This window comes from Syngnathoides biaculeatus, chromosome 3, assembly GCF_019802595.1.
Source record: "Syngnathoides biaculeatus isolate LvHL_M chromosome 3, ASM1980259v1, whole genome shotgun sequence".
Taxonomy (NCBI): domain Eukaryota; kingdom Metazoa; phylum Chordata; class Actinopteri; order Syngnathiformes; family Syngnathidae; genus Syngnathoides; species Syngnathoides biaculeatus.
Window position 1 is genome coordinate 22,710,245 of NC_084642.1, and position 26,363 is coordinate 22,736,607.

Consider the following 26,363-nt stretch of genomic DNA (forward strand, 5'->3'; position numbering starts at 1 on the left):
TCCGTTACGGGGTAAGGTTTTCTGATGTCATATTGATATTTTAGTTATTTTGGATCTTCTTCTACTTCTTTTTCCATCTTCTAACACTGAAGCATGGTGCTGAGTTCTTGACACCCGTTGGTATCGTGACGTATTTCTGATGTGCGCAAGTAACCTCTAATAGTAGACGTCACGAGGCTCCTATTGCAAGTATGACGGTGGGGAAAAGAAGGAGGATGAAGAAGATGAAGAGAGGATTAAGATCACAGCTGCTCCGAAAAGGGGAGTGAGGACACCTCAGAGAGGAAGCACTTCAGCTTTTAGAGTCCATTCACGACTAAAATGTCCCTGGATTCATCTTAGGGGAAAAAGTTCATCAGCTCAGTCGAACATCTGCTAATTAATAGCCCCCCGGAGACCAGCCTTATCTCTGCACAGTCCGTTCAGTTATTAAATCCACAGCCCACTGCACGCTTTTCTCCCATGATGACTGCTTCCTCATTTTCTTGTTAAGTGCTCGTCCACACTCTCACTTTACTATGAATCTTTGTATTAAGGAGTCTTTTCATTTGAAACAGAAAGGTGTAATTGTTTTTCCTCCTTGTATTTTCTGGTTCATACAGATGTAAAAGTTCAGTTGGGAGAGCAAGGTAACATCTCATAATCCTTTTGGTGTTACAGTATTTTTTGACAAAACCCCTTAAGAGACTTCTGACTTTATTTTTTTATTAATTGCTAGCTAGCACAATAGAACTAAACTGAACAAAAAGAAATAACCCACGGAGTCAAAAAATGGTGCACAGCACTGTTGGGCACACATGAGCACATGTCCAAGAAATGTGTAACATTAATGCAATCCCTCCTCCACCCTTTTATTCATGATAGCCACCACCTTGCACATTTGAAACTGAAACATGGGTAAAATTAATCAACAGAGTCCAAAGGTAGTCCAAGGCACACTTGATCATGCACAAGCACACACATGCATGTGTGATATATTTATTATGATCGCTCCACTCATCTCACTAGTTATTCATGATAGCCATCACATTTCATCATCATATTTCAAAATAGATATAAAATCATGGCTATGAATAATTTGTCATAAAATAGCCCCCTACATGCTTTGCCATGCACAATGTAAGTCATGATTAATGCAATTGGTCTTTTTATTCTAAATTAATGAATGAGTTTTAGTTATCAATGATAACTAATAGAACCAGACTACAAATAATCCAGAAAAATCAATTAAAAAAACATGCAGTGGCCCGGTCCTGAAAAATCTACTTGTCAGATGATTATTGTGATGGTTACCCTTGGAACTTATTCAAGACCTTGGACAACAGAAATGCACAGAATGAAATAATCCACAGTCAAAACAGGTGCTAATTGGCATTGGCGCTGTACATAGATACGTACGTAATATAAAGGAATCACCCCTCTTGCAAGTTACTTGCATAATAGAAAAATAATAACTAGAAATAATTCAGAGTAAAAAAAACGATCCACAGCACACTTGGCCACATGTGCAATGTATGAGTCATCTGATTACTGTGCTCACTCATCTAGTCAGTTATTCATAGTAACCACCATCTTTTACAACAGAAATAAACATGACTGCTAGAAATAATCTACATCTATTTTCCCCTGCCACAGAAACACCAGTGGACAGCCTAACAGTGTGGGTGCACTCACGTGAGAGCGTGACTCTCGGGGCAGCAGGGAGCACAACGTTTGTCTGTTTCGGTTGTGGGCGTCAAGATCCACGAAGATCACCGACCAGGAGCAACCCTAAACACACACACATGCGCACACATACACATTTTTGAAGTGCAGCGTGGGAGTGTTCAACAATACTGTCAAAATGCCCCATGCATTTATACGCCCAAGCACCAATCCTTTCCACTTAGAGGGTGGTTAAAACGTTTCAAACAAAAAATAAATCCAAAATAATAAATAAAAAAAAAACCTCCACTGTCTCCACCTGCTAAGCACTTTCTAATTTAAGCACACATGCATTATGGATGATTATTGCCTACACGGTCCATTTTCAACTTCCCTCTGTAAAGTGTCAAGAGGGAGGGCTTTTAGTCAAATCGGCAAGATATGAAAAGTGCATAAGATTGTGGGTCAGCGCTGTTGATTTAGGCACATAAACAAAAAAAAGGGCCCGAAACCAGTCAATTCAACCAGAGGTGGACCAGGCCAAGCTTTAAATTGATTAGTTAAAATATAACACATTTATTCATTTAATGCATTTATTTTTTTTTATCTCAAATACTTTAGTTAATTGTAAATAATAAAATGCAAAAAGAAATGAAAATAAAACTCACAGGTAACATTTTTACACAGATTTTGAAAAATACAAAATAAATAAAATAATACAATAAAAAATATTATACATTCCTTCATTTTCATCCCCACAAGGGTCGCGGGCATGCTGGAGTCTATCCCAGTAACTGTAGGCGAGAGACACGGTAAACCCTGAACTAAAACTCATTCACACTCACATTCACACCTGTGGGGAGTTTAGAGTTTTGAATTAACCTACATGCATGCTTTGGGGATGCAAGAAGAAACTGGAGTCCCTAAAGAAAACCCACACAGGCAAGGGGAGAACATCCAACCTCCACACAGGGGAGGCTGGATTTGAACCCAGGTCCACAGAGTCGTCTACTGTGACGCACAAAAATATTTTAATAAAATACATTTTACACATATTTTACAACATCGTCAGTAATGACCTGCCTACACAGGTAGAGTGTGGAGCAATGTAAACTTTCTTTTATTCTCAGCTTGTCCCGTTAGGGGTCGCCACAGCGTGACATCTTTTTCCATCTTAGCCTATCTCATGCATCTTCCTCTCTAACACTCACTGTCCTCATGTCTTTCATCACAACATCCATCAACCTTTTCTTTAGTCTTCCTCTCACTCTTTTGCCTGGCAGCTCCATCCTCAGCACTCTTCTACCAATATACTCACTCTCTCACCTCTGTACATGTCCAAACCATTGAAGTCTGGTCTCTCGAACCTTGTCTCCAAAACATCCAACTTTGGCTTTGCCTCATTTCTAATCCTAACCTGCTCACTCCGAGCAAGAACCTCAACATCTTCATTTCTGCCGCCTCCAGTTCTGCTTCCTGTTTTTTCAGTGCCACTGTCTCTAATGCGTACATCATGGCCAGCCTCACCACTCATGCAGGCGGATACTCTTCTGTCACATAACACACCAGAGACCTTCTGCCTGTTGTTCCAACCTGCTTGGACCTGTTTCTTGACTTCTTTACCAAACTCACTATTGGTCTGGATTGTTGACCCTAAATATTTGCAGTCCTCCACCCTCGCTATCTCTTCTCTCTGTAGCCTCACTCTTCCCCTTCCACCCCTCTCATTCAAGCACATATATTCTGATTTACTTCAGCTAATCTTCATTCAGCCATCAACTCCTTGAACTCAAACCACTCAAATAACAGTAATGTAATAGTAATGGAATATGGTGCAACGGCACGTTTGTGCATTTATTTATTTTAGCAATAACTGTACCTTGATGATCTATTGTTTTTACCTAAGATGTTCTTCAATTTTTATTATACTTTATTGCACCTTGCACCTTGTGGAGAAGCACTCATCATTTCGTTGTATGTACAGCATATCATGACATTAAAACCTTTTCATTTTGATTTGATTGATTGATTCCTCTCCTTTCCAGTGCATGCCTTCATCTTTCTAATTGTTCCTCCACCTGCACCCTGCTTTCACTGGATATGACATCTGCAAACATCATGGTCCAAGGGGATTCCAGTCTAATCTCGTCTGTCAGCCTATCCATGAATACCACAAACAGGAAGGGGCTCAGAGCTGATCCAAATTGCTTCCATACCGCCACCGGTATATCATCAGGGCCAACTGCCTTTCCATTTTTCATCCTTTGTAGTGCCTTTCGAACTTCCCCCTTGCTAATCATTGACACTTCCTGGTCCTTCACACTTGCCTCTTCTACTCTTCCTTTTCTCTCATTTTCTTCATTCATCAACTTCTCAAAGTATTCTTTTCATCTGTTCAGCACACCACTGGCACCAGTCAACACATTACCATCTCGATTCTTAATCACCATTACCTACTGCACATCCTTCCCATTTGTATTCCTCTGTCTGGCCAACCTGTAGAAATCCTTTTCTCCTTCTTTCATGTCCAACCTGGTGTACATGTCGTCATATGCCTCTTGTTTAGCCTTCGCCGCCTCTACCTTTGCCCGATGTCGCATTTCAAAGGATTCCTTTCACCTCTCCTCAGTCCTCTCACTGTCAATCTCTTTTCTTGTATGACTTCCTGTATTTTGGGGTTCCACCACCAGGTCTCCTTCCCCCCTTTCCTACCAGATGACACACCAAGTAATCTTCTGCCTGTCTCTCTGATCACCTTGACTGTAGTAGTCCAGTCTTCCGGGAGCTCCTCCTGTCTATCGAGAGCCTGTCTCACCTCTTTCTGGAAGGCCGCACATCATTCTTCCTTTCTCAACTTCCACCACCTGGTTCTCTGCTCTACCTTTGTCTTCTTAATTTTCCTACCCACCAACAGAGTCATCGTACACACCACCATCCTGTGTTGTTGAGCTTCACTCTCCCCTCCCGCTACTTTACAGTCAGTAACCTCCTTCAGATGACAACGTCTGCACAGAATATAATGCACCTGTGTGCTTCTACCTCCGCTCTTGTAGGTCACTCTATGTTCCTCCGTCTTCTGGAAAAAAGTGTTCACTACTGCAATTTGCATCCTTTTTGCAAAGTCCACCACCATCTGTCCCTCAAAGTTCCTTTCCTGGATGCCGTACTTATCCATCACTTCTTCATTGCCCCTATTTTCTTCACCAACATGTCCATTACAATCTGCACCAATCACAACTCTCTCTCTGTCTGGGATGCTCAAAACTACTTCATCATGTTCCTTCCAGAATTTCTCTTTCAACTCTCGGTCACATCCTACCTGTGGGGCATAGCCACCAATCACATTAAACATAACACCCTCAATTTCAAGTTTCAGCCTCATCACTCTATCTGATCTTCTTTTCACCTCCAAGACGTTCTTAGCCAGCTTTTCCTTTAAAATGACCCCTACACTCCATTTCTCTTCCCATCTACTCCATGGTAAAATAATTTAAACCCTGCTCCTAAACTTCTAGCCTTACTACCTTTCCACCTAGTCTACTGGAGGCACAATATATCAATCTTTCTCCTAATCATCATGTCAACCAACTCCTGACCTTTTTCCTGTCAGAGTCCGAACACTCAAAGTCCCTACATTCAGTTGTAGGCTCTTTGCCTTCCTCTTCTTCCGCCGACTAAGGCGATTTCCTCTTTTTCTTTGTCTTCGACCCACTGTAGCTGAATTCCCACCAATGCCCTGCAGGTTAACAGTGCCGGGGGTGGACGTTGTGAACCTGGGCCACGACCGATCTGGTATGGGATTCTTTTGATGAACGTTCATAAGTGTTTGGCACACTTTTACGCCGGATGCCATTCCTGATGCAACCCTTTGCACTAATCCAGGCTTGGGACCGGTCTACAGATTGCACTAGCTTGTCCTCCCCATCAGGGTGCAGATAGTCAAATAAAGACAATCAAATCAACAAAGTCAACACACAAGGTACACAATTCACATACTACTTGGGCTAAGGTTCTTCGTACAAATGTGAAATGCAATTGTTCGTCACTGCTTCATGAGCCCTATCATATGGTAGTTTACATACAGGCTAAAAACACTTATTGCCGTGTGTGCTACCAGTGTGTTTAAGAGTACTTTGTTGGATAAGTCACAAAACATTTGAAAATATTGGAACTCAGTGTGCACATAAGGTGTACCACATTGTAAGTCTATTTAGAAGAGAATTTAATATTGTGAAAATACTTGTAGACCAAAATCCGTGAATTGCGGGGCCATGAGCAGTAAGCGGGTAAAGGACACAATGTACTCCTGTGATGTGATGTAATGTGTTCAGTTGTCCAGAAACTCAGATTTGGGACTCTAAAGTGGTAATGACACACACACACCTAAACACACACACCAATTAATGCATGGCTTTGGGATGAAGGAGGAAATTGGAGTACCTGGAGAAACTCTACACAGACACAAGGGGAAAATTCAAACTCCACACAGACGGGGCAGGGATTCGAACCCCAGTCCTCAGGACTGTGAGGCCAATGCTCTAAACAGTTATTTCTCCGTGTCGCTACGATAGACTTATGGAGTAACAATAAGTATTCAGAATGACTTTGAGCTTAGTGTAAGTATAAAGAAGAAGCGTGAGACTTTCCAGTTTGCTCCCAGTTTAGTGGATTTAATGTGACAATAGGAGCTTCTGAAGCTCTCACCTCAGATAAAATTTTATCATGATGGGGAAATCAAAAGAAATTAAACGTCTTGCCTCACATTCATGCCGCACAAGGAGGTCACGAAAACGACACATCACACGCGGCAGTGAAACGTGATGATAGCGTTCACTGAGAGCCAGTCGACTGGGAAATCAACACAGAAAGACATAATGAGAGCCATTAATGGAGTCCTTTTTTGTGTGTAACCTGAAATGTCACATGATAACAATATATGAGTGGTGTACACACCAGTAAATATGATGCGATACACGACAAGTACACATAAACAATATGCTAAATTAGAAGTGCAGTCATGTTGTCACCATACCAAAATTTTAATTTTGATACTATACCTGCATAAATATCTTATCGGTAATGAAACAATAACACCAAAAACTTAAAGATATCAGTATAAAGCATTGAAATATTAAATAACAGCAAAACAACTTCAAATTGTTTTTATTTGTATTAATTAAAAACAATTATGGCAGCAGTGTGGATGGTTGGTTTGTACATGTGGCTCACAGTTCTGAAGACAGGGGTTAAAATCCCATCCCTTACTGTGTAGAGCAGGCACCTCAAACTGGCGGCTGGTGGACCTTTTGCAGCCCCCAAGATGATTTTTTTGTGGCCCCCACTTACTTTGAAAGTTTAATGTTAGTGTGGCTCTCAAGTTTTATATGAAAGGCACTCTAACAGTGTTGTGTGCGGAGGTGACGAACTTGCCAATCATGGTGGGGTGTATAGCTCTCTCACTCAGAGAAACATTTGAGTGAAAGTCACAGCAGTGTTGCCATGGAGAGTTGTATCAGTGGTTTTGCACATACCTTCTTTACACTTATCTTATTTTGTGTTAAAAAATGAAAAAGATGTTTGAGAAGATTGGATTTTCTTTTTTTTTTTTGTATTTATAATTGGAATTGTGGCATGTGCGCCGAGGCTGGGGCACAAGGTCAACAAGACTCTGCCTCCAGCGGCCCCAAGGTAAATTGAGTTTGAGACCTTTGGTGTAGAGTTTGTATGTTCTCCGTGTGGTTGCATGGGTTTTCACCGGGGACTCCGGTTTCCTCCCACATCTCAAAAGTATGCATCAAGTGGTGACCCGAAATTGCTCATAGGTGTGAATATGAGTAGAAATGGTTGTTTGTTTCAATGTGCCTTGCGATTGACTGGTGGACAGTGCAGGATGTACTCCGATTGTCACCCAAAAATAGCTGGAAGTCTTCAATTTGCCTGTAACCCCAGGGAGTTAAAGTGAAATGGAAGATGGATATATGAATGAATGAAAACCATTAATGGTACTAATTAAAATACTTTTGATAAAATGAAAAAAATACAGCATTAATTTGATCAACACTTTAAAACAATTGAACACAAAACATGAAAAAAAAAATAACAGGACTGAACATTTTAAACATATCCAGTACAATAAAAAGTAAAAGACCAACAAAATACAGAATTTGTTGTTTTACCAATGACATCAACATCATCAGCCAAGAAGGCTACCAAGTATATAATAGACCTCCACCAAGGCTCAAAAAGTTTAACTAATCCATTGAGCGCTGTATTTGGGTTTGTTTGTCTATCTCCAGTGAAGAAAATGAGTCTTTGAACACCCTGTTACATTGCAAGTTCTCCCACTTAGAAATTATGGAGGGGTCTGAAATTTTCATCATAGGTGTATGTCCACTGTGAAAGAGATAATCTAAAAAGAAAAATCCAGAAATCACAATGTATGGTATTTTAAGTTTGCCAATGACCATTTTGATGATACAGAGGAGTCATGGGAAAAAGGTTTGTGGTCAGATGAGATCAAAATGGAACATGTTGGTTATAATTCCACTAACCGTGTTTGGAGGAAGATGAATGATGAGTTCCATCCCAAGAACACCATCCCTACTGTGAAGCATGGGGGTGGTAGCATCATGCTTTAGGGGTGTTTCTCTGCACATGGGACAGGACCACTGCACTGTATTAAGGAGAGGATGACTGCAGCTATGTATTGTGAGATTTTGTGGAACAACCCCTTTCCCTCAGTCAGAACATTGAAAATGGGTCGTAGCTGGGTCTTTCAACATGAGAATTACCCAAAGCACACAGCCAGGAAAACCAAGCAGTGGCTCCGTAAGAAGCATATCAAGGTTCTAGCATGGTCAAATGGAAGAAGCAAAACATGACGGTCAATCTCAATTGGAGTGGAGCCCCATGCAAGATATCACCTCGTGGGGTCTCAATGATCCTTAGAAAGGTGAGGAATCAGCCCAGGACTACACGAAAGGACTTGGTGAATGACCTGAAAAGAGCTGGGACCACCATTTCCAAGGTGACTGTTGGCAATACACTAAGACGTCATGGTTTGAAATCATGCATGGCACAGAAGGTTCCCCCTGCTGAAACCACCACATGTCAAGGCCCGTCTTAAGTTTGCCAATGACCATTTGGATAATACAGAGGAGTCATGGGAAAAGGTTTTGCGATCAGATGAGACCAAAATTGAACTTTTTGGTCATAATTCCACGAACCGTGTTTGGAGGAAGATGAATGAGTTCCATCCCAAGAACACCATCCCTACTGTGAAGCATGGGGGTGGTAGAATCATGCTTTGGGGGGGTTTTTCTGCACATGGGACAGGACGACTGCACTGTATTAAGGAGAGGATGACCGTGGCAATGTATTGTGAGATTTTGGGGAATGACCTCTTTCCCTCAGTCAGAGCATTAAAGATGGGTTGTGGCTGGGTCTTTCAACATGACAATTACCCAAAGGATAGAGACAGGAAAACCAAGGAGTGGCTCCGTAAGAAGAATACCAAGGTGTTGACGTGGCCTAGCCATTCGCCAGACATAAACCCAATAGAAAATCTTTGGAGGGAGCTGAAACTCCATGTTTCTCAGAACTAGAAACCTGTCTTCTCTTGATCAGAGAAGATCTGTGTGGAGGAGTGGGCCAAAATCCCTCCTGCTCTGTGTGCAAACATGGTGAACAACTACAGGAAATGTTTGACATCTGTATTTGCAATAAAGAAAGGCTTTTTTGTTGTTTCTTTCGGCTTGTCCATTTCGGGGTCGCCACAGCGTGTCATCTCAGATGAACGCACATATATGTTTGGCACAATTTTTACGCCGGATACTGTACCAAATATTAACATTGGTTTTATCAGGTGTTCAAATACATATTTGCAGCTGTATCACAAATAAATTGTTAAAAAAAAATTCATACATTGTGTTTTCTGGATTTTTCTTTAGATTATCTCTCTCACAGTGGACATGCACCTACGATGAAAATTTCAGACACCTCCATGATTTCTAAGTGGGAGAACTTGCAATATAGCAGGGTGTTCAAATACTCATTTTCTTCACTGTATATGTTAGCTAGCATCCAAAGATGAGGGACAGACAATTCTGGAAGGTGGATGGTTATATTTATGCCATGGTGACTTGTAATATATACAAAATACAAAAAATGCAGTGTCTGCACCCAAATTTATACACACAGCAAAATATAATGCCTTCATTTAACTGCTAATGACATCACTGGAGGCTGTGTGCTTCACACCACTACAATTCAAACAGTGCCTTGTCAAATGGAACCACTCAGCAACAGGCTTGCTTTTTATAACAAAATAATTTACGTTTGACATGAAGGGAAAAGTGTTTGAAATGTGCTACAAATTAAAGTGTAGCTCTGAATTCATAATAGAATTTAGCATGCCTGGCAGTCTGTGAGGTCTTTATCTAGTAGCAAGTTGATTTTGAACAATCCTGGCAGGCAGACAACCTGTGTAAGTCTGGCATACTCTGGCTGTTGGGCATGAAGGCAAAATAATTCCAGACAACACTGCAGGCTTCTTGTTCCTCTGCGAGGATGTCTGCAAAAGCGTAACAGTTTGCAGCCACTTCTGTCTCAGTTGTCTGGGAATTTGTGCAACTTGGAAACCGAGACGGTGATACAAAGTTTGGAGCATTGTCACAAGGTTTTTTCAGATACTGGTCCTGAAAAATGCTAATACCCAATAATTTTTGCCAGCTAAAAGATTACTATTACTATATAGTTTTTATACTGGTAATTTGTGGAATATTATTGTTATGTTCTTAATCATAGCAGTAAATACAATGTAAATGTAAAACAAACATATATACAGTGACTAATGTATTAAATATTTAACGCATAACCATTTTTCTCATTAAGCATACCTGTATTTCCAAAGGTGCTATGGAAAATTTCACCAAATGTTCGGAAAAAAAACCCATCATCCATACATCTAAAGAAAGTAGAACAAATAAGATCAGAAATGTAGTTGTAGTTAATAATTTGGAATGACATAACATAAAAGTATTGAACATCCCAAATGGTATTCATTTAATAATTTGTACAAAAGCATTTGCTTGCAATGACAACGTCAAGATGCCTCCTGTATGGAGAAATTAGTTGCATGTGTTACTCTGGTGTGACTTTGGCCTATTTCGCCACATGAGCAGTCTTTAAATCTTGAATATTTTGTGGGGTCTTTTTGGGGACCTTGATTTACCTCTTTCCATATATTTTCAATTGGATTCAAGTCAGGTGATTGCCTGCAGCTTTATTATTTTTCTTTAAAACCTGAGAGTTCCCTGGGCAGTATGTTTTGGATCATTATACTGTACTGCCGAAATGTCCACCCTCGTTTCATTCTCATCAAATGTAGATTGCAGCAGATTTTTGTCAAGAATGTCTGTACATTTCTTATTCATCCTTCTTTTAGAAATGTGAAGTTTACAAGTACCATTTGCTGAAAATTAGCCCCACACCATCATGTTCCCACCTCCAAACTTAATTGTTGCCATGATCTTTTTAGGGGAATGCGCTGTGATATTTCTTCTCCAAATGTGGTGTGCATTACAGCACCCAAACAATTCAATTTTGCTCTAATCCAACCAAACTAGATTGTCACAGTATTTAACTGGCTGTCCAAATGCTGTTCAGCAAAATCGAAATGAGCTTTGACATGCTTTATTTTCCAGGAAAGTGGACTTGTGTGGTGAGCGTGCATGCAGGCCAATAGTGGCGCAGTACAATGGTTATTGTTTTACTTGTGACAGTACCTGCTAATTCCAAGTTTATTTTTTTCAAGATCTCTACAAGTGGTCCTTGGCTCTTGGGCATCTCTTATGATTATTGTATGGACTCCTCTCTCAGAAATCTTGAAAGAAGCCCCTAATCGAGGCAAATTGATGGTGGTAAGATTGGCTTTCCACTTACAGTATTTTCACGGCTATAAGGCGCACCGTATTAAAAGGCGCAATCTCAGATGCTGGTGCAATTCCAGTATTTAACAAATGCACAAGGCCCACCATATTATTAGGCACAGGCACGGTTACGCTCGCGAGACAGTGAGGCACGATTGCGCCTTAATTTTGGAAGCAACAAGCTTACACTTTTTTTCCCCCATTACGAGCGGTGGAAGCGAGTAATGAGTCAACACACCATCTTCATCCACGGTTTCACACCAAACCAAAATCTTCACACCACAGCAAACAGAACAGCACAACCAGCAGACAACAAAACAATGAGCAAAGAAATAGTTGACACAAAACATGCACTTCAAAAGTTATTTACACACACGTTTAGCGCCGCAAAGGATATAGCTATATAACAACATTAGCTTAACGCATACGGCAGCATCCATGGACGCTATTTAAAAAGGTGCCAGATAGGAAACTGAGTTCAGTGGTACGTACTTTACTGACATGGTTAACAGTGAGTTCGGGTGTACTTTATTTATGTATTTAACTAGGTAGCTACACAATATAGCTGTATGGAGATACTAGCCTAAACCATACGGTACCGTGTATGCACGCTTTTTAAATACTTGAATAAAGTACAACCAAGTTCACTGTTTACAATGTTAAATACTTCAATAAAGTACAGTCAAACTCAAGTATTCCTCAGGGTGCCTTTGTAAATAGCGTGCATGCATGCTACCGTATGCTTTAAGCTAGTATCGCTAGATAGTATAGCTACACTGTTAAATACTGAAATAAAGTACAACCGAACTCACTGTGTATATAGTATATCCCACACTGCTCGCAACTTCATTTTGCTTACCCTGTTCATGTTGATGTCCAGCGAATGAAGTTGTTTTTTTGTTTTTTTTCACGGCAATTGTTTGTTCTTTGTTAATCCATTGCTCGTGTTGTTCTTCAATTTGGGCCACCTCGCCGTGATTCTACGGAAACTCAGCTTAGTCTTCTCAACTTGGCAAAACTCGTTTTCCTACTTCCTCAAGTGGAAGCAGACACGTTAGCCCAAGCATCCACAACAATCCTTTCAGAAATTGTGGCATAACTCGCCCGGGGCTGCGTCTTAATAATGTTGTGTTCACCATTTGTCATCCATCGCTCCCAACTTCACATTTATTGTGTTCACGGCGATGCCCAGCAAATGAAGTTGCTTCATTGTTTTTTTTCATGCCGATCGTTTCTTCTTTGGTAATTAGTCCATTGCTCGTATTGTTCTTCCAATTTGGGCCACCTTGCCTTGAAGTCTCCAAGTATAACACCAAGCTCGGAGTTCATTAGTTGTGCTTGTTTCTTCACAGCAGTTGTTTGTTCTTTGTAAGCATATCTCTTTGTTGGTGGCATTTTTGGGGGATCTTAGCCAAAGCTACGTTGTTAAGCACAAAACACATACCGGCATTATCTACCTTCTGGGAGGCGTGCCTTTAGCGTCCTCTTCTACGCCCACACCTTCCCTTTAACTTCCACATGCTATCTTCTCACAGGTCCGCCTTTCCTGTATATAACTAGCGTGTCAGCAGGAAATGCTTCCAGTCGGTTACAAATTTTGACGACGTATCACGTATAAGGCGCTCCAAATTATAAGGCGTCCTCTCCGTTTTGGAGAAAATTCAAGAGATTTAAGTGCGTCTTATAGCCGTAAAAATACGGTATGTATATTCAAATCCAACCTCAAAAAAGGCCAACAAAGGAAGAAAAGCCTGCCACGAGAGCTACTAAGACAGTTCTACACAGCAATCAAATCTGATAAAAGGGTTGTCTGCATCACCCGCCTCACTCTTGATGACTTTCACAGCACCCAACTAGGTCAAGATCCGGCAGGATCTTCCACATCCTGGCCACCAGCTCCTCCAGATCCTTCCCTCGGGTAGGCGGTCCTAAACAATGCAGACCAAAACTCACAGGCATTCCAACAGCCTCTTCCCTCTTGCAATTAACTTCTTGAACTTCTAACATACAATTCAACAATAACATTGTTGAACACTGATTGTTGTCGTATTCTGCCACGACTATTGGAATTGTATATTTTAGATTATTCGTGGACTCACCGCAGTGGTCTGACCAGTCTGCAACAACTGCACATCTGTTACTGACCAATTCTAGCCTTTCGTACTTGAGTAGAATCTGCACCGCTTGCACAATCGACTGAGAAGTATCTACAACATTTGCACAATTGACATTGTCCCAGACTATTGCACGATTAGTTACTTTAAACTGCATACATTCCTTGAAGTGGTGACCCCATTTCCACAATGGTCATTGCACTGGGCTATCGCTGTAAAATGTTTTCTTACGGTTTTAAATGTTAGAAGACTCTGCAACCTTTGTACAACTGAGTGTAAAAAAATGTTCTCTGTCAATTATCTACTCTGTTGTCATACTAAATGTATCTCGTACTAGGGCACCTCAAACTAGCACAGCCAAATTCCTTGTGTGTTGATTACATACATGGCCAATAAAAATTATTCTGATGTATTATGGCCCCAACTATGCTCACTGGAATTTTCAGAAGGTTAGTTACCCGCCTGTAACTAATGTCATTGTTATTTTTTGCAAAAATTAGTTTGCGATGATCTTGACATAGCTCCCTACTCTTACACATCATGAGATTGTCTTGTCTTACACTTTGACAATGAGACCTTTTTGTCGGCCGTCAATTAGGACTGAACCAGTTAATGTTCATTTGCACTGACAAGGCCCTCGATTGCTGTTTGATTTCAGGTGTTATCCAGGCTTTCCACACCTTCTTGCACCTCCCTTTTTTCATGCATTCAATACTTTTTCCCGATGCCATTTCACATTTTTACACAACTTAATTTCTGATCTTATTTGTAGCACATTCTATGTATTGATTACTTGGGTGGTTCCCAACATCTAGTTAAATTTTCAAGTCAATAGCACCTTTGTTAAGTATATTTAGTGAGAAAAATGGTGACGTGTTAAATGCTTATTCCAGCCGCAGTATAAATGTAAAACATTTTAGATGTATAGCCCACTAACATGACATGAGGTATGGTAAAAAAAAACAATATAATGCAAATATGGTACGTTACAGGTATAGAGACTATTAAATGTGTGTGTCTTGTATGTATGGCACAACAGAGTGGGTTGGACATTAAATATGATGTAAATATGGCAGGCAAGCAGTTTATACAATATCAAAAAGTGCATACCTGGTTTCCAAACAGGTTAAAGCCATTGATGGCCTCCAAAGCAGCCTTGGCGAGGCCCACAGAGCTGCAAACAACATTAGAATTTTTTTCTCATTAAAAGTGTTTAACTTGTTAACCACTTGTATGACAATGTGATTTCAAAATGAAAACCTTAAAGTTATGTTTTTCATTGCTTTTATTTTTTGCATGACATTTATTAAATACCAATTATCTCTTCATTATCATGGTAAAGTTGCAATGTTAGTGTTGCGGTCCATGCCTCCGCCTTTCATACTGAAAGTGCAGAGTTGGTTCCTTTTCAGTCCACCAATACCCATCCACTGCTGATCTTAAGCCCTGATTAAAAATGGGTGGGTTGTGTCATGAAGGGTATCCTGCAACGAAAACTGTGGCTAACAAAGCAGGCGTTGGACTAACAGCGACAACCCAATAGGGGAAAGCCAAAAGTCACTTCCTTTATCAGCAGTAATCCTGTTTTCCGACAAACCTTGAATGCAGCTCGGTGCTGCCGTTGTTGTATTTGCTGCCTCGCTCCCACATGCCGTAGTCAGGTACCCTGTAGGCTCTTTCCACACAGAACACCAGATTCTGGATGAAGGACACCTGCAACAACATGCGAGGAGACAAGTGATATGGTAGGAAATCCATGATGTAGAGAGAGGCTATAAGATATAGTTTAAAGCCTTACCCCTTCTCATGTTTCAAATACATTTAACAATTAAGTCCCACTACACTGCGGTTGCACGGGAACAATATTGCATATCTATAATTGCTTGGGATTTTAACAGTGTGGAATGCTGTCCAGGCAAAGTATCAAGTAGACAAGTATCTCATGGTCTCAACCAAACCAAGAACACCCTCGGCCCTTATGATGAGCTTCCTTGACAACCTGACTAACCACAGTACAAGTAACCACCTCTTATATTAATGGCCACCCTAACCCTAACCTTACGTCTCCTGTTCACTTTTTAGTCCACATCTGCAGTACTACAGAAAACTTCAACAGAACATTTTTGTATTACTTTTAAAATGTTTTGTTTCTGTATTTTACATGATGTATGTAGCAGAGAATTCTATCACTGTGTGAAGCACTTTCCCAGTCCTCTCAATGAAAAGTGCTGGATGAATAAAATGCACTTACTTATGCTAATGTGTGACCTCAGGGGAGCTTCTTTCAGTGGTTAGTTAATTGAGTCCAGAAGACAGTGTTTGGCCTTTATTGCTTTTATTAAGTGTTGGTGAGGAGAAGGAACTACACAGCGTGGTCTATTTGCACATTTTAGGTGTAATGTCATTAACGGGCTATTTTTCCATGGCTACCTATACTGTGGTATCAGGTGAACACAGTGAATAAGACAAACAATGCCAGTGAATTATAAAAAGAAGTAAAATTGATCATTTTTAACTTCTTACAACGTACAATTGATTGTAATGTAACCGTTTTTAAGCTTCACCATAAAAAGACCATTTTTAATTGTATGTATGTACTTTTTTTTTTTTTACATGAACAAATGACTTATTGTTTTGTTTCTAAATACATTATATATACTTAAAGGTAAGTGCTGAAAATGTGCAAAGACTGAGCAAATTTTTAAACATTTTTTTAGTAATAGCATGAAACAGTTTTTCACCACTGACACAACCATCACTATATAGGTAAACGAGGGCCAATCGTTGCAGCTATGAGTTCCTTAGTAATGATAGTTTGGCCCATTTCTACCGCCAGTACATCATGCCATCAGCCATCAAGCTATTAAACCGAAAAATCTTCTCCTGTGTTTTATTTAATCAGCCATCAAGCTATTAAACCGAAAAATCTTCTCCTGTGTTTTATTTAATTTGACAACAGTGTTGGGGTGACCCAAGCGCATCTGACTAGCTAGCCGAGGGTGAGTTGGACGGTAGTGGCCGGGAACAAGCAGTCAGGCTTGTACTTATTAGCTTCTAATGGGCCTGTGGACCAGAAGACTGGCATGGGGTCTGTTAAATATGCCATAGAATGGCTCTATGCCCCATGTTTAGAGCCAAACAACAGAGCCACTTAAGGGAAAGTGAACCATTTATTACGTTCACTAGCCTGTGAGCTAATGAGTTAGCCAGCTCATAAGCTAAGGCGCTCACTCAACTGTGGTGGGGTCATCCCAAACGTCGCCGCTTCGCTTGGAGTTCTTGTGTGTGGGTCCTCACATAACATAGACATGAGAAATTTAACTGCTTGTTAACCAAAACAGCACGCATTTCAGCCAATAGCCGACTACAGATGTTTTCAGCACATAGTGCAAGCGAACATGTTTGACTGACAGGTGAAGGGCTATTTCCAGTCTCCTTCAGCAGAAAAACCGACAATCCTACAGCTATACAATGGCCATTATTTTTCATGATTTTAGACCCTTTATACATGGTAACGTTTTTTTATTCATTCAAATTTGGCAGACCTTTTAAAAAAACTTTTCTGTGGTGAGTCAAACTTACAACACATTTTTGGGATCTTTAGTGTAGGGTGTCTTTGAGTTTCACTATGATTAACTGACTGGTTTTAAGGTTTACTATATGCTTTATGTACTAGATAGTGGCTACCTAACACCTCAAAGGGTTGTTCTAGGGTTCCACTCCTTATGTGAGTTGAAATAATATGTTCCGAAGCCTGAGCTACACTTCATTTCTGCATCACATCTTGATTTCCTGAGGGACAAACAAGTTGTATCACTTTCATCCATCCATCCATCCATCCATCCATCAATTTTCTGAGCTGCTTATCCTCACAAGGGTCATTGGACTGCTGGAGCCAATCCCAACTTTCATCGGGCAGGAGGCAGGGTACACCCCGAATTGCTTGTCAGCCAATCGAAAGGGACATGGAAACAGACACAGTCACAATCACAATCACACCTAGGGGCAATTTAGTGTCTCCAATTAATGCATGTTTTTGGGATTTTGGGAGGAAACCTGAGTGCCTGGAGAAAACCCACGCGGGCAGGGGGAGAACATGCAAACTTCACAGAGGCGGGGCCAATATTTGAACCCCATTCTTCAAAACCAACACTCTTCAACTGTGCCACCATGTAACCTATATCAATTTGAATTTATGAGAATGTGACATGATCATGTTTGACATACTGTATTTATACACAATGTATATTTTGGATACAGGATGTTGACAGCACAGGAATGATGATGTAAACACACTGGTGACATTGAGAAATTGTCCACATCAGATATTCATTGAGAAGAAGGCAGGAAATGTGATTGGTTAGGTTGGGTGAATTGTGACAGGAAAGATATGAAATGTTGAGAAATAATGTCCGAATATGTAGAGTCGTGTGCATGTGTAGTTTCCTTAGCAAGGAAAATATCATATTGGAGTGGGAAAAAAAATGTCTTCTGTTACAAGTAAACAGCTACTACTACGATTACTAGTCTTTCAGCGTGTCCCATGAGGGGTCGCCACAGCGTGTCATCTTAGATGAACGCATATTTGGTTGGCTCAGTTTTTACGCCTGATGCCCTTCTTGACGAAACCCTCTGCATTAGCCGGGGAGAGAAGTGTACAGCACCAGGTATTCCCAGCCGGTCTCCCAACCAAGTACTAACCAGGGCGAAACCCGCTTAGCTTCCGAGGTCTGACGATATCGGGCGTTCTCAGGGTAGCATGGCCATAAGCCCCCTATTAGTACAACTAATAATAATAATAATAATAACTACAGATACTAGGCGTGGAGACAGATCATTCCAATTTATATGATGAGGTGGCTAGGGCATTTGATTCGGAGGCGTCCCGGACATCTCCCTAGTGAGATTTTTTTGGGCACACCTCAGTGGGAAGAGACCCAGGGGACAACCCAGGACACACTGGAGAGACTACATCTCTCATCTGAACTGCGAAGGCACGGGATCCCCCCGGAAGAGCTGCATGAAGTGGATGGGGAAATGGAAGTCAGGGTATCCTTGCTAAATCTACTGCCTCTGTGACCCGACCTCGGATAACCAGTAGAAGATGGATGGATGGAAGGAAGGATGGATGGGTTCAATCCCAGCCCTGCCTCTGTGGAGTTTGTATGTTCTCCAGGTACTCCAGTTTCCTGCCACATCCCAAAAACACGCATTAATTGAACACTCTAAATAGCCCCTAGGTGTGATTTTGAATGCGACTGTTGTCTGTCTCCATGTGCCATGCGATTCGCTCCCGCGACCCTTGTGAGTATAAACGGCTCTGAAAAAGGATTGATGAACGTTATAAAATGTAATCAATTAATTGTAACAATCCCCATAAATAAATAAATAAAAATTTACCACTACAAGGCAATGATTTGTTTTTTTTTTTATTCCCTCTTTATCCACATTTTTAATGACAAAGACGTTGAGCATTATTCGATTAACCTTTCCTGCCCATCGCATGCGCGCATGGGAGTATGAAATGATCCCAAAAAATTTCTGCCACTATTGAGTGGGCCAGCCAGTGAAGCAAACAACATCTCCCATTATGCTCTACAGATGCACAGTGCAGTGAAGATGATTGCAGACAGAGCAGAGAACAAATCTGAAAGCTGACCGGCCAGCTCTCACTTCATTGACAATGACATACCCCCGCTGGAAACAAGATGTACTGTATCCAATTACACCACAGATATACAAAAAGCACGAGTGAGTCCTGTGTCATTGTTTTTGTGGAAACATAGCTCAATGATAGCATCCCAGACAGCATTCAGCTAGACCAGCTAACATGCTATTGGGCAGAATGAGCGCTAGTTGAGATGAGGGAAGACTCGCAGCGGTGGAATCTGTGTTTACATCAGTGCTGCCTAGTGCCACGATTGTGCCGTGGTTTGTAAACACTGTTCACCACTTCATCAAATGCCCGCCTTTTTACCTGGCTAGGATATTTACTGCTGTTCCGCTGGCAGCCATTTACATCCCTCCCAGCTCAACCAACAACAGCAGTGCAAACTCCACTTGTTAATAAGTGAGCAGCAGACATCCCACCTTGATGCCGTTTTTATCATGGCAAGGGATTTTAACCACGCCAAGCCCAAAACTGTGCATTTTATCCCCCAAATTGTGAAATATTTACATTTGGATACACGTCTTGGGACACGGGTGAAGGGTGGGGCGGAGCTGTCCCCTGATCAAATCCTGGTGGTGATTTGGCTCCAATGGTAAGGGAAGAAGCCGGTCCAACCTGGCAGGCCCAAACATATTGTGAGAATCTGCTGGGAATGTCAGGAGAGTTTAAACTGCACCCTCCGGCAAAACTTCAGCCACCTCTTGGCGGAGGCATGGGACCATGTCACGTGCCTCTTTTGCAGAGGTGTCTGACTGAAACTGTGGCCGCGATGTCGTCGGTGCCTGTCGTAGCGGCAATCTTTGAATCCACTGGTAGATACCAGCGTTGTGATGTCTTTTTGGCCTGTGGGACTCCTGAGCCAGCTGATAAGTACTGGGTGACCAAGCGGAATGCAACTTTGGTGGTTGTTGAGGAAAAAACTTGGTGTTCGGTGAGGCCTCGGAAAATGAGTTCCGGACGTCTTTGAGGAAATTCTAGTCCACCATCTAGAGTCTCGGGATGGTGAAGCAGAACACACTGTGTATAATGTGAATGGGGCGCTGTTGACCTTGACTAGGGATGTTGTAAGTCGGTAGGGAGAATACCTCCTCAATATCACAAGACCTCCTCAATTCCATCAGCATGCCTTCCAAGGAGGAAGCAAAGTCTGGTTTCTCTGAGTTGTGCTCTTCTATCTCTGGGATTGAGGTCACTGAGGTGGTAAAAAAGCTCCTGGGTGGCAAGGCCCCTGGAGTGAAATTTGCCTTGAGTTCCAACTCTCGCTTGAGTGGTTCGTAACTATGATTAAAGCAGCTGGGATGACAATCAGCATATCCAAATCTGATACCATGGTCCTCAGTCAGAAAAAGGTGGCCTAGCCACTACAAGTCAGGGGTGAGGTCCTGCTCCACGTGGATGAGTTCAAGGACTTTAGGGTCTTGGCCTTCCCAGAGATCTCCTTGGTGCGGTGTTCATTGCATGTCCTATTGAGAAGAGACCCTTGGGGATGACCCAGGACACACTGCAGAGACTACGTCTCTCAGGTGGCCTGGGAATGCCTCGGGATCTCTCCGGCAGAGCTGGATGAAATGGCTGGGGAGAAAGAAGTCTAGGGGTCCCTGCTAAAGCTACTTTCCCCACCACCTGACCTTGGATAAGCGGTAAAAAAAATGGGTTGATTGATGGATATATTTTTTTCCCCTTTATTTATTTTAACCCCCAAATTAATGTGAAATATTTTCATTTGGGTACAATTATTCAGATGTAAAATGGAATAAGGTTACACAATTGGATTTCAGTGAAGAAAATAAGTACTTGAACACCCTGCTATATTGCAAGTTCTCCCGCTTAAAAGTCATGGAGGGGTCTGACATTTTTATCATAGGTGCATGCCCACTGTGAGAGAGATAATCTAAAAAGAAAAATCCAGAAATTACAATGTATGATTTTTTTTTAACAATTTATTTGTGTGATAAATTTGCAAAAAAGTATTTGAACACCTCACAAATACAGTGAAGAAAATAAGTATTTGAACACCCTGTTATATAGCAAGTTCTCCCACATAGAAATCATGGAGGGGTCTGAAATTTTCATCGTAGGTGCATGTCCACTGTGAGAGATATAACATATAAAGAAAAATCCAGAAATCACAATGAATGATTTTAACGATTTATTTGTGTGATACAGTTGCAAATGAGTATTTTAACACCTGAGAAAACCAATGTTAATATTTGGTACAGAAGCCTTTGTTTGCAATTACAGAGGTCAAACGTTTCCTATAGTTGTTCACCGGGTTTGCACATACAGCAGGAGGGATTTTGCCCCACTCCTCACACAGATCTTCTTTAGATCAGACTGCTTTCTGGGCTGTTGCTGAGAACCACGGAGTTTCCCTCCAAAGATTTTCTATTGGCTTTAGGTCTGGAGACTGGCTTGACCATGCCAGAACCTTGATATGCTTCTTACGGAGCCACTGCTAGGTTTTCCTGGCTGTGTGCTTTGGGTAATTCTCATGTTGAAAGACCCAGCTACGACCCATTTTCAATGTTCTGACTGAGGGAAAGGGGTTGTTCCACAAAATCTCACAATACATAGCCGCAGTCATCCTCTCCTTAATACAGTGCAGTGGTCCTGTCCCATGTGCAGAAAAACACCCCTAAAGCATGATGCTACCACCCCCATGCTTCACAGTAGGGATGGTGTTCTTGGGATGGAATTCATCATTCATCTTCCTCCAAACACGGTTAGTGGAATTATGACCAACATGTTCCATTTTGATCTCATCTGACCACAAACCTTTTTCCCATGACTCCTCTGTATCATCAAAATGGTCATTGGCAAACTTAAGACGGGCCTTGACATGTGCTGGTTTAAGCAGGGGAACCTTCCGTGCCATGCATGACTTCAAACCATGACGTCCTAGCTCGTTGACGAATTCCTGTCGAGTACTCCTGGGCTGATCCCTCAATTTTCTAAGGATCATTGAGACCCCACTAGGTGGTATCTTGCATGGGGCTCCACTCCAACTAAGATTGACCGTGATGTTTAGCTTCTTCCATTTTCTAATGATTGCTCCAACAGTGGACTTTTTTTTTCACCAAGCTGCTTGGAAATTTCTCCGGAGCCCTTTCCAGCCGTGTGGAGTTGTACAATTTTGTCTTTGATGTCTTTGGACTTGGCCATGTTACAAGTTTGAGTCTTACTGATTGTCTTTATGCAGCTAACGACCTCACACAGGTGCATCTGATTCAGGAAATTCCATGGAGTGGAGCTAGACTTTTAAAGGAGGACTAACAGGTGTTCAAATACTTATTTGCAGCTTTATCACACAAATAGAAAGTAAGTTTCTTTCAGCTTGTCCCTTTCGGGGTCTCTACAGCGTGTCATCTCAGATGAAACGCACATATTTGTTTGGCACAATTATTACACCGGATGCCCTTCCTGACGCAGCCCTTCTCAGGGAGCGGAGGCTCCAGTGGGATACGAACCCACAACCCCTGGTTTACCAAACCAGTGCTCTAACCACTTAGCTACGGGGCCTCACACAAATAAATTGTTAAAAAAAAAAAATCATACATACATGGTCCAGGATTGAAAATGGGACCTCAGAACTGTGAGGCCAACGCTTTACCAGCAAACCCAACGTGCTGCCTAATTTCATACATGTGGGGGTAAAAAAAAAAATCTAATCTACTATGTAGCTTTATATGGCTACTCCGTTAGTTCCCAAATGACACTTACAAACAGCAATATGTTTAATTGCTACTTGCATGACAGTGTCAAGCAAAAATTGCTGTGATTTTTAGCGTGTCTCATTACCATTTGCCACAACGAGTCACCTGAATGAACTGTTTGTCACAGTTGTTACGCTAGATGCCCTTTCTGACAAACTGCTATTACCACTTAGATTGCTATTTTTCTTATTCAGGTTTACAATTGGCAGAGGTTAGCACTAGGGTCACTGATTGAAAGTAGAACCCAAGCGATAGTCAAAAGTGTGTATGATTATTTTTGTAACAGCAGATACGACACAGCTATCGTATTGGCTCTTTTGAGCTTCTTAAAAGTCACTGCATTTCAAGAAAAGCCTCCTCACAGGCTCATTCAGTACACCCTTGTTCTGCCCTAATGTAAACAAGCACCGCATCAGTACCGAGGCTTTGGCTTGTGCCATGCAAGTACCATAATTGTAGCAAAAACACATTTAATGACAAACAACATGAGCCTTGGATTTGGCATTGAACTCTGTTGTAAAGCAAAATAAAGCACCAAAGAATTTGCGCTTAAGACATCCAATTAAAACCAACAAAACAACTTCCATGCAAAAAGTGTAATGATCTCCATTGAAAGATGCAGTTGTTCACTTTAGATAGTTACCTGCTGAGTACATTGGAACATTGTGTCTAAAACAGCAGCAATAAATAATGTTAACTCGAGAAAAATAAACACCACCTGAAAAAAGGCATCTACTAAATGTAATTATCTCATTTCATTGATTCTATTGCTTATACAGAGGAACAGCGACTAACGTCTCCCTCAAATACCTTCCTCCCAGGTAGTATCTCACTTCCTGGATGGTAAGAGAGCATTTCAACACTATTGCTAACCTAAACAGCACCACCGCAGGGTGTACACCACCACGAAATAAGATTCCTTCTTCGCATAGACACCTGCAGCAGAAGTAAAAATATCTCACATTGGACAGATGGACAGCGGGATGGAACCAAGTACCATATTTTCTGGACTATACGTCGCTCCAGAGTACAAGTCAAAAGACCCATAAAATCCATAAAAATGAAGATAAAAACATACAAAGGTCGCACTGGAGTATAAGCTCAATTTTCAAATCCAACACCAAAAACAGACATGTCATTTAAAATTTAAATTGCAAATTGAAAATAAAAATAGAATAGTGGCAACAACAGGCTGAATGGTATACTTACATTACATGATACAACTGAGAACGTACCTGGTATACGAACATGATATATTACGAGTTATTCCGATAACTGAAGCATAAATAACATACCAAGAAGTTTACTAAAACCATCCGTGTCACTCCAAATATCCGGTAACTAAAATCCAATGAAATCTTCATCCTCGGCATCACTTCTAAAGAAGTCCGCCAACCCAACTCCAGAGGTAGACGATGCGCTGCTTCCTCTTTCACATATAAATTGCTCTGGAGAATAAGTTGCACGCCCTGCTAAACTATGAAAAAAAAATGCAACCTATAGTCCGAACAATACGGTAAATGGCCTCATGTCAGACTGTACCTCATCAGTGTTGTAGATTATCTGGAGTCCAGAGCAGATCATCTCCACCAGATAGAGCAGGAAGAGGGAGACGGCATCGATCTGCAACAAAAACACAAGCACAATCACTTAACATTTCTGTTGATTTTTCCGTTAGCAATGCCAATAAACAGCCACACAGCCTGCAAAACAGCGGCTTTCAAATGTGGTCCTTTCTTTTCACTAAAACATTTCAATACTATGGTACAAAGCATCTTCAAATCTCAGTTAAAATAGGTAAGTAATGCTAGCAAGGAGCCACCCTGCACAGTGACCACGAAGTCTCCCGAAAACTCCACTGTCCCAATTAATAAAGTTCAACATATCTTTTCAAAGAGTGCCGCCACACATTTCAAATAACACACACTGGGTGGCTCCAGCCTAGGAATTCGGACGTTTCTTTTACTGTACTGTGATTTTATTGAACTGACCTGCAGGTGGTGGTATTGGTCATAGGTGTGGATCTCGTCACCTGTGTCCACATTGAATATGGAGTGCAGACACTTGGAGGGGCTGGGGTCCTGCTTGAACTGTTCCACCTAAACACACACAAAAGGGATCTCCGTGTAAAAGGCAGAACTATGTGAAAGGGATTCCTGTGTGAAAAATACTTCTGTGTGCAAGTGTGTAAGGGATCTCAGAGTGAATGGGATTGGTGAGTTAAAGGATGTGTGTGAAAGACATCTCTCACTGAAAAGTATATCTGTGTGAAGGGGAAAGGTGAAAAATGTTCTAGAGTCAAAGGGAAGTCTGTAATTTTTTTTTTTTAATTTACGGTACTTTCACAATCATAGAGGTCTTAAATGCTCTTCTAAATAGACGTGGCGCCTTACAATGTGGTTCCCCTTATGTGCACACTGAGCTCCAACATTTGCAAATGTTGTGTGACTTATCAAACACTGTTAGCACGATTGCTAGCACGTGTATGTAAGTTACCATATGATGCTTTGCAGCACTAAGGAGGTCTTACTGCTGCAAATCATGCTGGAGCATGTAAATAGCGTTTAAAGTGCAAGTTTTGTCAGTTATTTATTGAGTTATTCTTTTATTTGTTCTATTATTTTCTAGTTATGCTATTCCGTTTGCTGCGGTTTGATAATTTTAGTTTTGATGTGACACTGAGTACACAACATCCTTACTGACCTGGCTACACAGGCAGTGCGTTGGGCAATGTAAGCTACTTCTTCTTACTGATGTAAAAAGCAAGTATTCCTCTTGGCCTTGTGAGTGCCATCATATGGTACCTTAGATATACACTAAAACATGTGCTAGCATACATGCTAGTAGTGAAACCAATGATTCGAAATGTACTTTGTTGGAGAAGTCACACAATAATTGTGCACATTGTGCAAGGTATGATGTCCATTTTGGAGAAAATTTAAGACTTTTAAATGCATCTTATGGTTTCAAAAATACGGTACACATCATACATAGGTATATTAATTACTACATCTACTATTGGAAAATTAGCGTTATTCGGGGTGGTGTAAGGAATTTAACCCCCGTGAATAACAGGGGAACGCTGTAATTTGTTGGGTAATGTATGCAGTCTTGCAATGGCAAGGCGAATGCTGTGCTTAAAGTGTGGTTTGAGCACAATCTTAATTTCAATGGGACTGGGTGCTAAATAAGGATAATAATAATAATGAGGGCAAACCAGAGAGGGAGTTGAGCATCCAGATTGCCTGGTGAAAGAAACTGACTTCGAGCCTGATGGTTTTGGTCAAAAGAC

The 26,363-nt window shown here is 41.2% G+C and overlaps 1 protein-coding gene and 1 pseudogene across 8 annotated transcripts in view; both read right to left on the bottom strand.

The window, feature by feature from the left end:
* The window catches only part of phkb (phosphorylase kinase, beta), a 96,002-nt gene that overhangs the window by 54,314 nt on the left and 15,325 nt on the right, over positions 1–26,363 (bottom strand). For 7 of the 8 annotated variants that reach the window (XR_009794249.1, XM_061814833.1, XM_061814829.1 and 4 more), the window contains 5 exons: positions 25,063–25,170; positions 24,614–24,694; positions 15,285–15,400; positions 14,798–14,861; positions 1,675–1,770 (listed from right to left, as the gene is read on the bottom strand). Coding sequence is in view for 7 of the 8 variants with exons in the window: in XM_061814833.1 (XP_061670817.1) it covers positions 1,675–1,770; positions 14,798–14,861; positions 15,285–15,400; positions 24,614–24,694; positions 25,063–25,170 (465 nt within the window). In the remaining variant the exon portion in view is untranslated. Of the gene's footprint in view, positions 1–1,674; positions 1,771–6,401; positions 6,493–14,797; positions 14,862–15,284; positions 15,401–24,613; positions 24,695–25,062; positions 25,171–26,363 lie in introns of those variants that run through there. The other variant, XM_061814834.1, reaches the window with a different exon arrangement.
* LOC133498732 (5S ribosomal RNA) lies at positions 18,340–18,458 on the bottom strand (annotated as a pseudogene).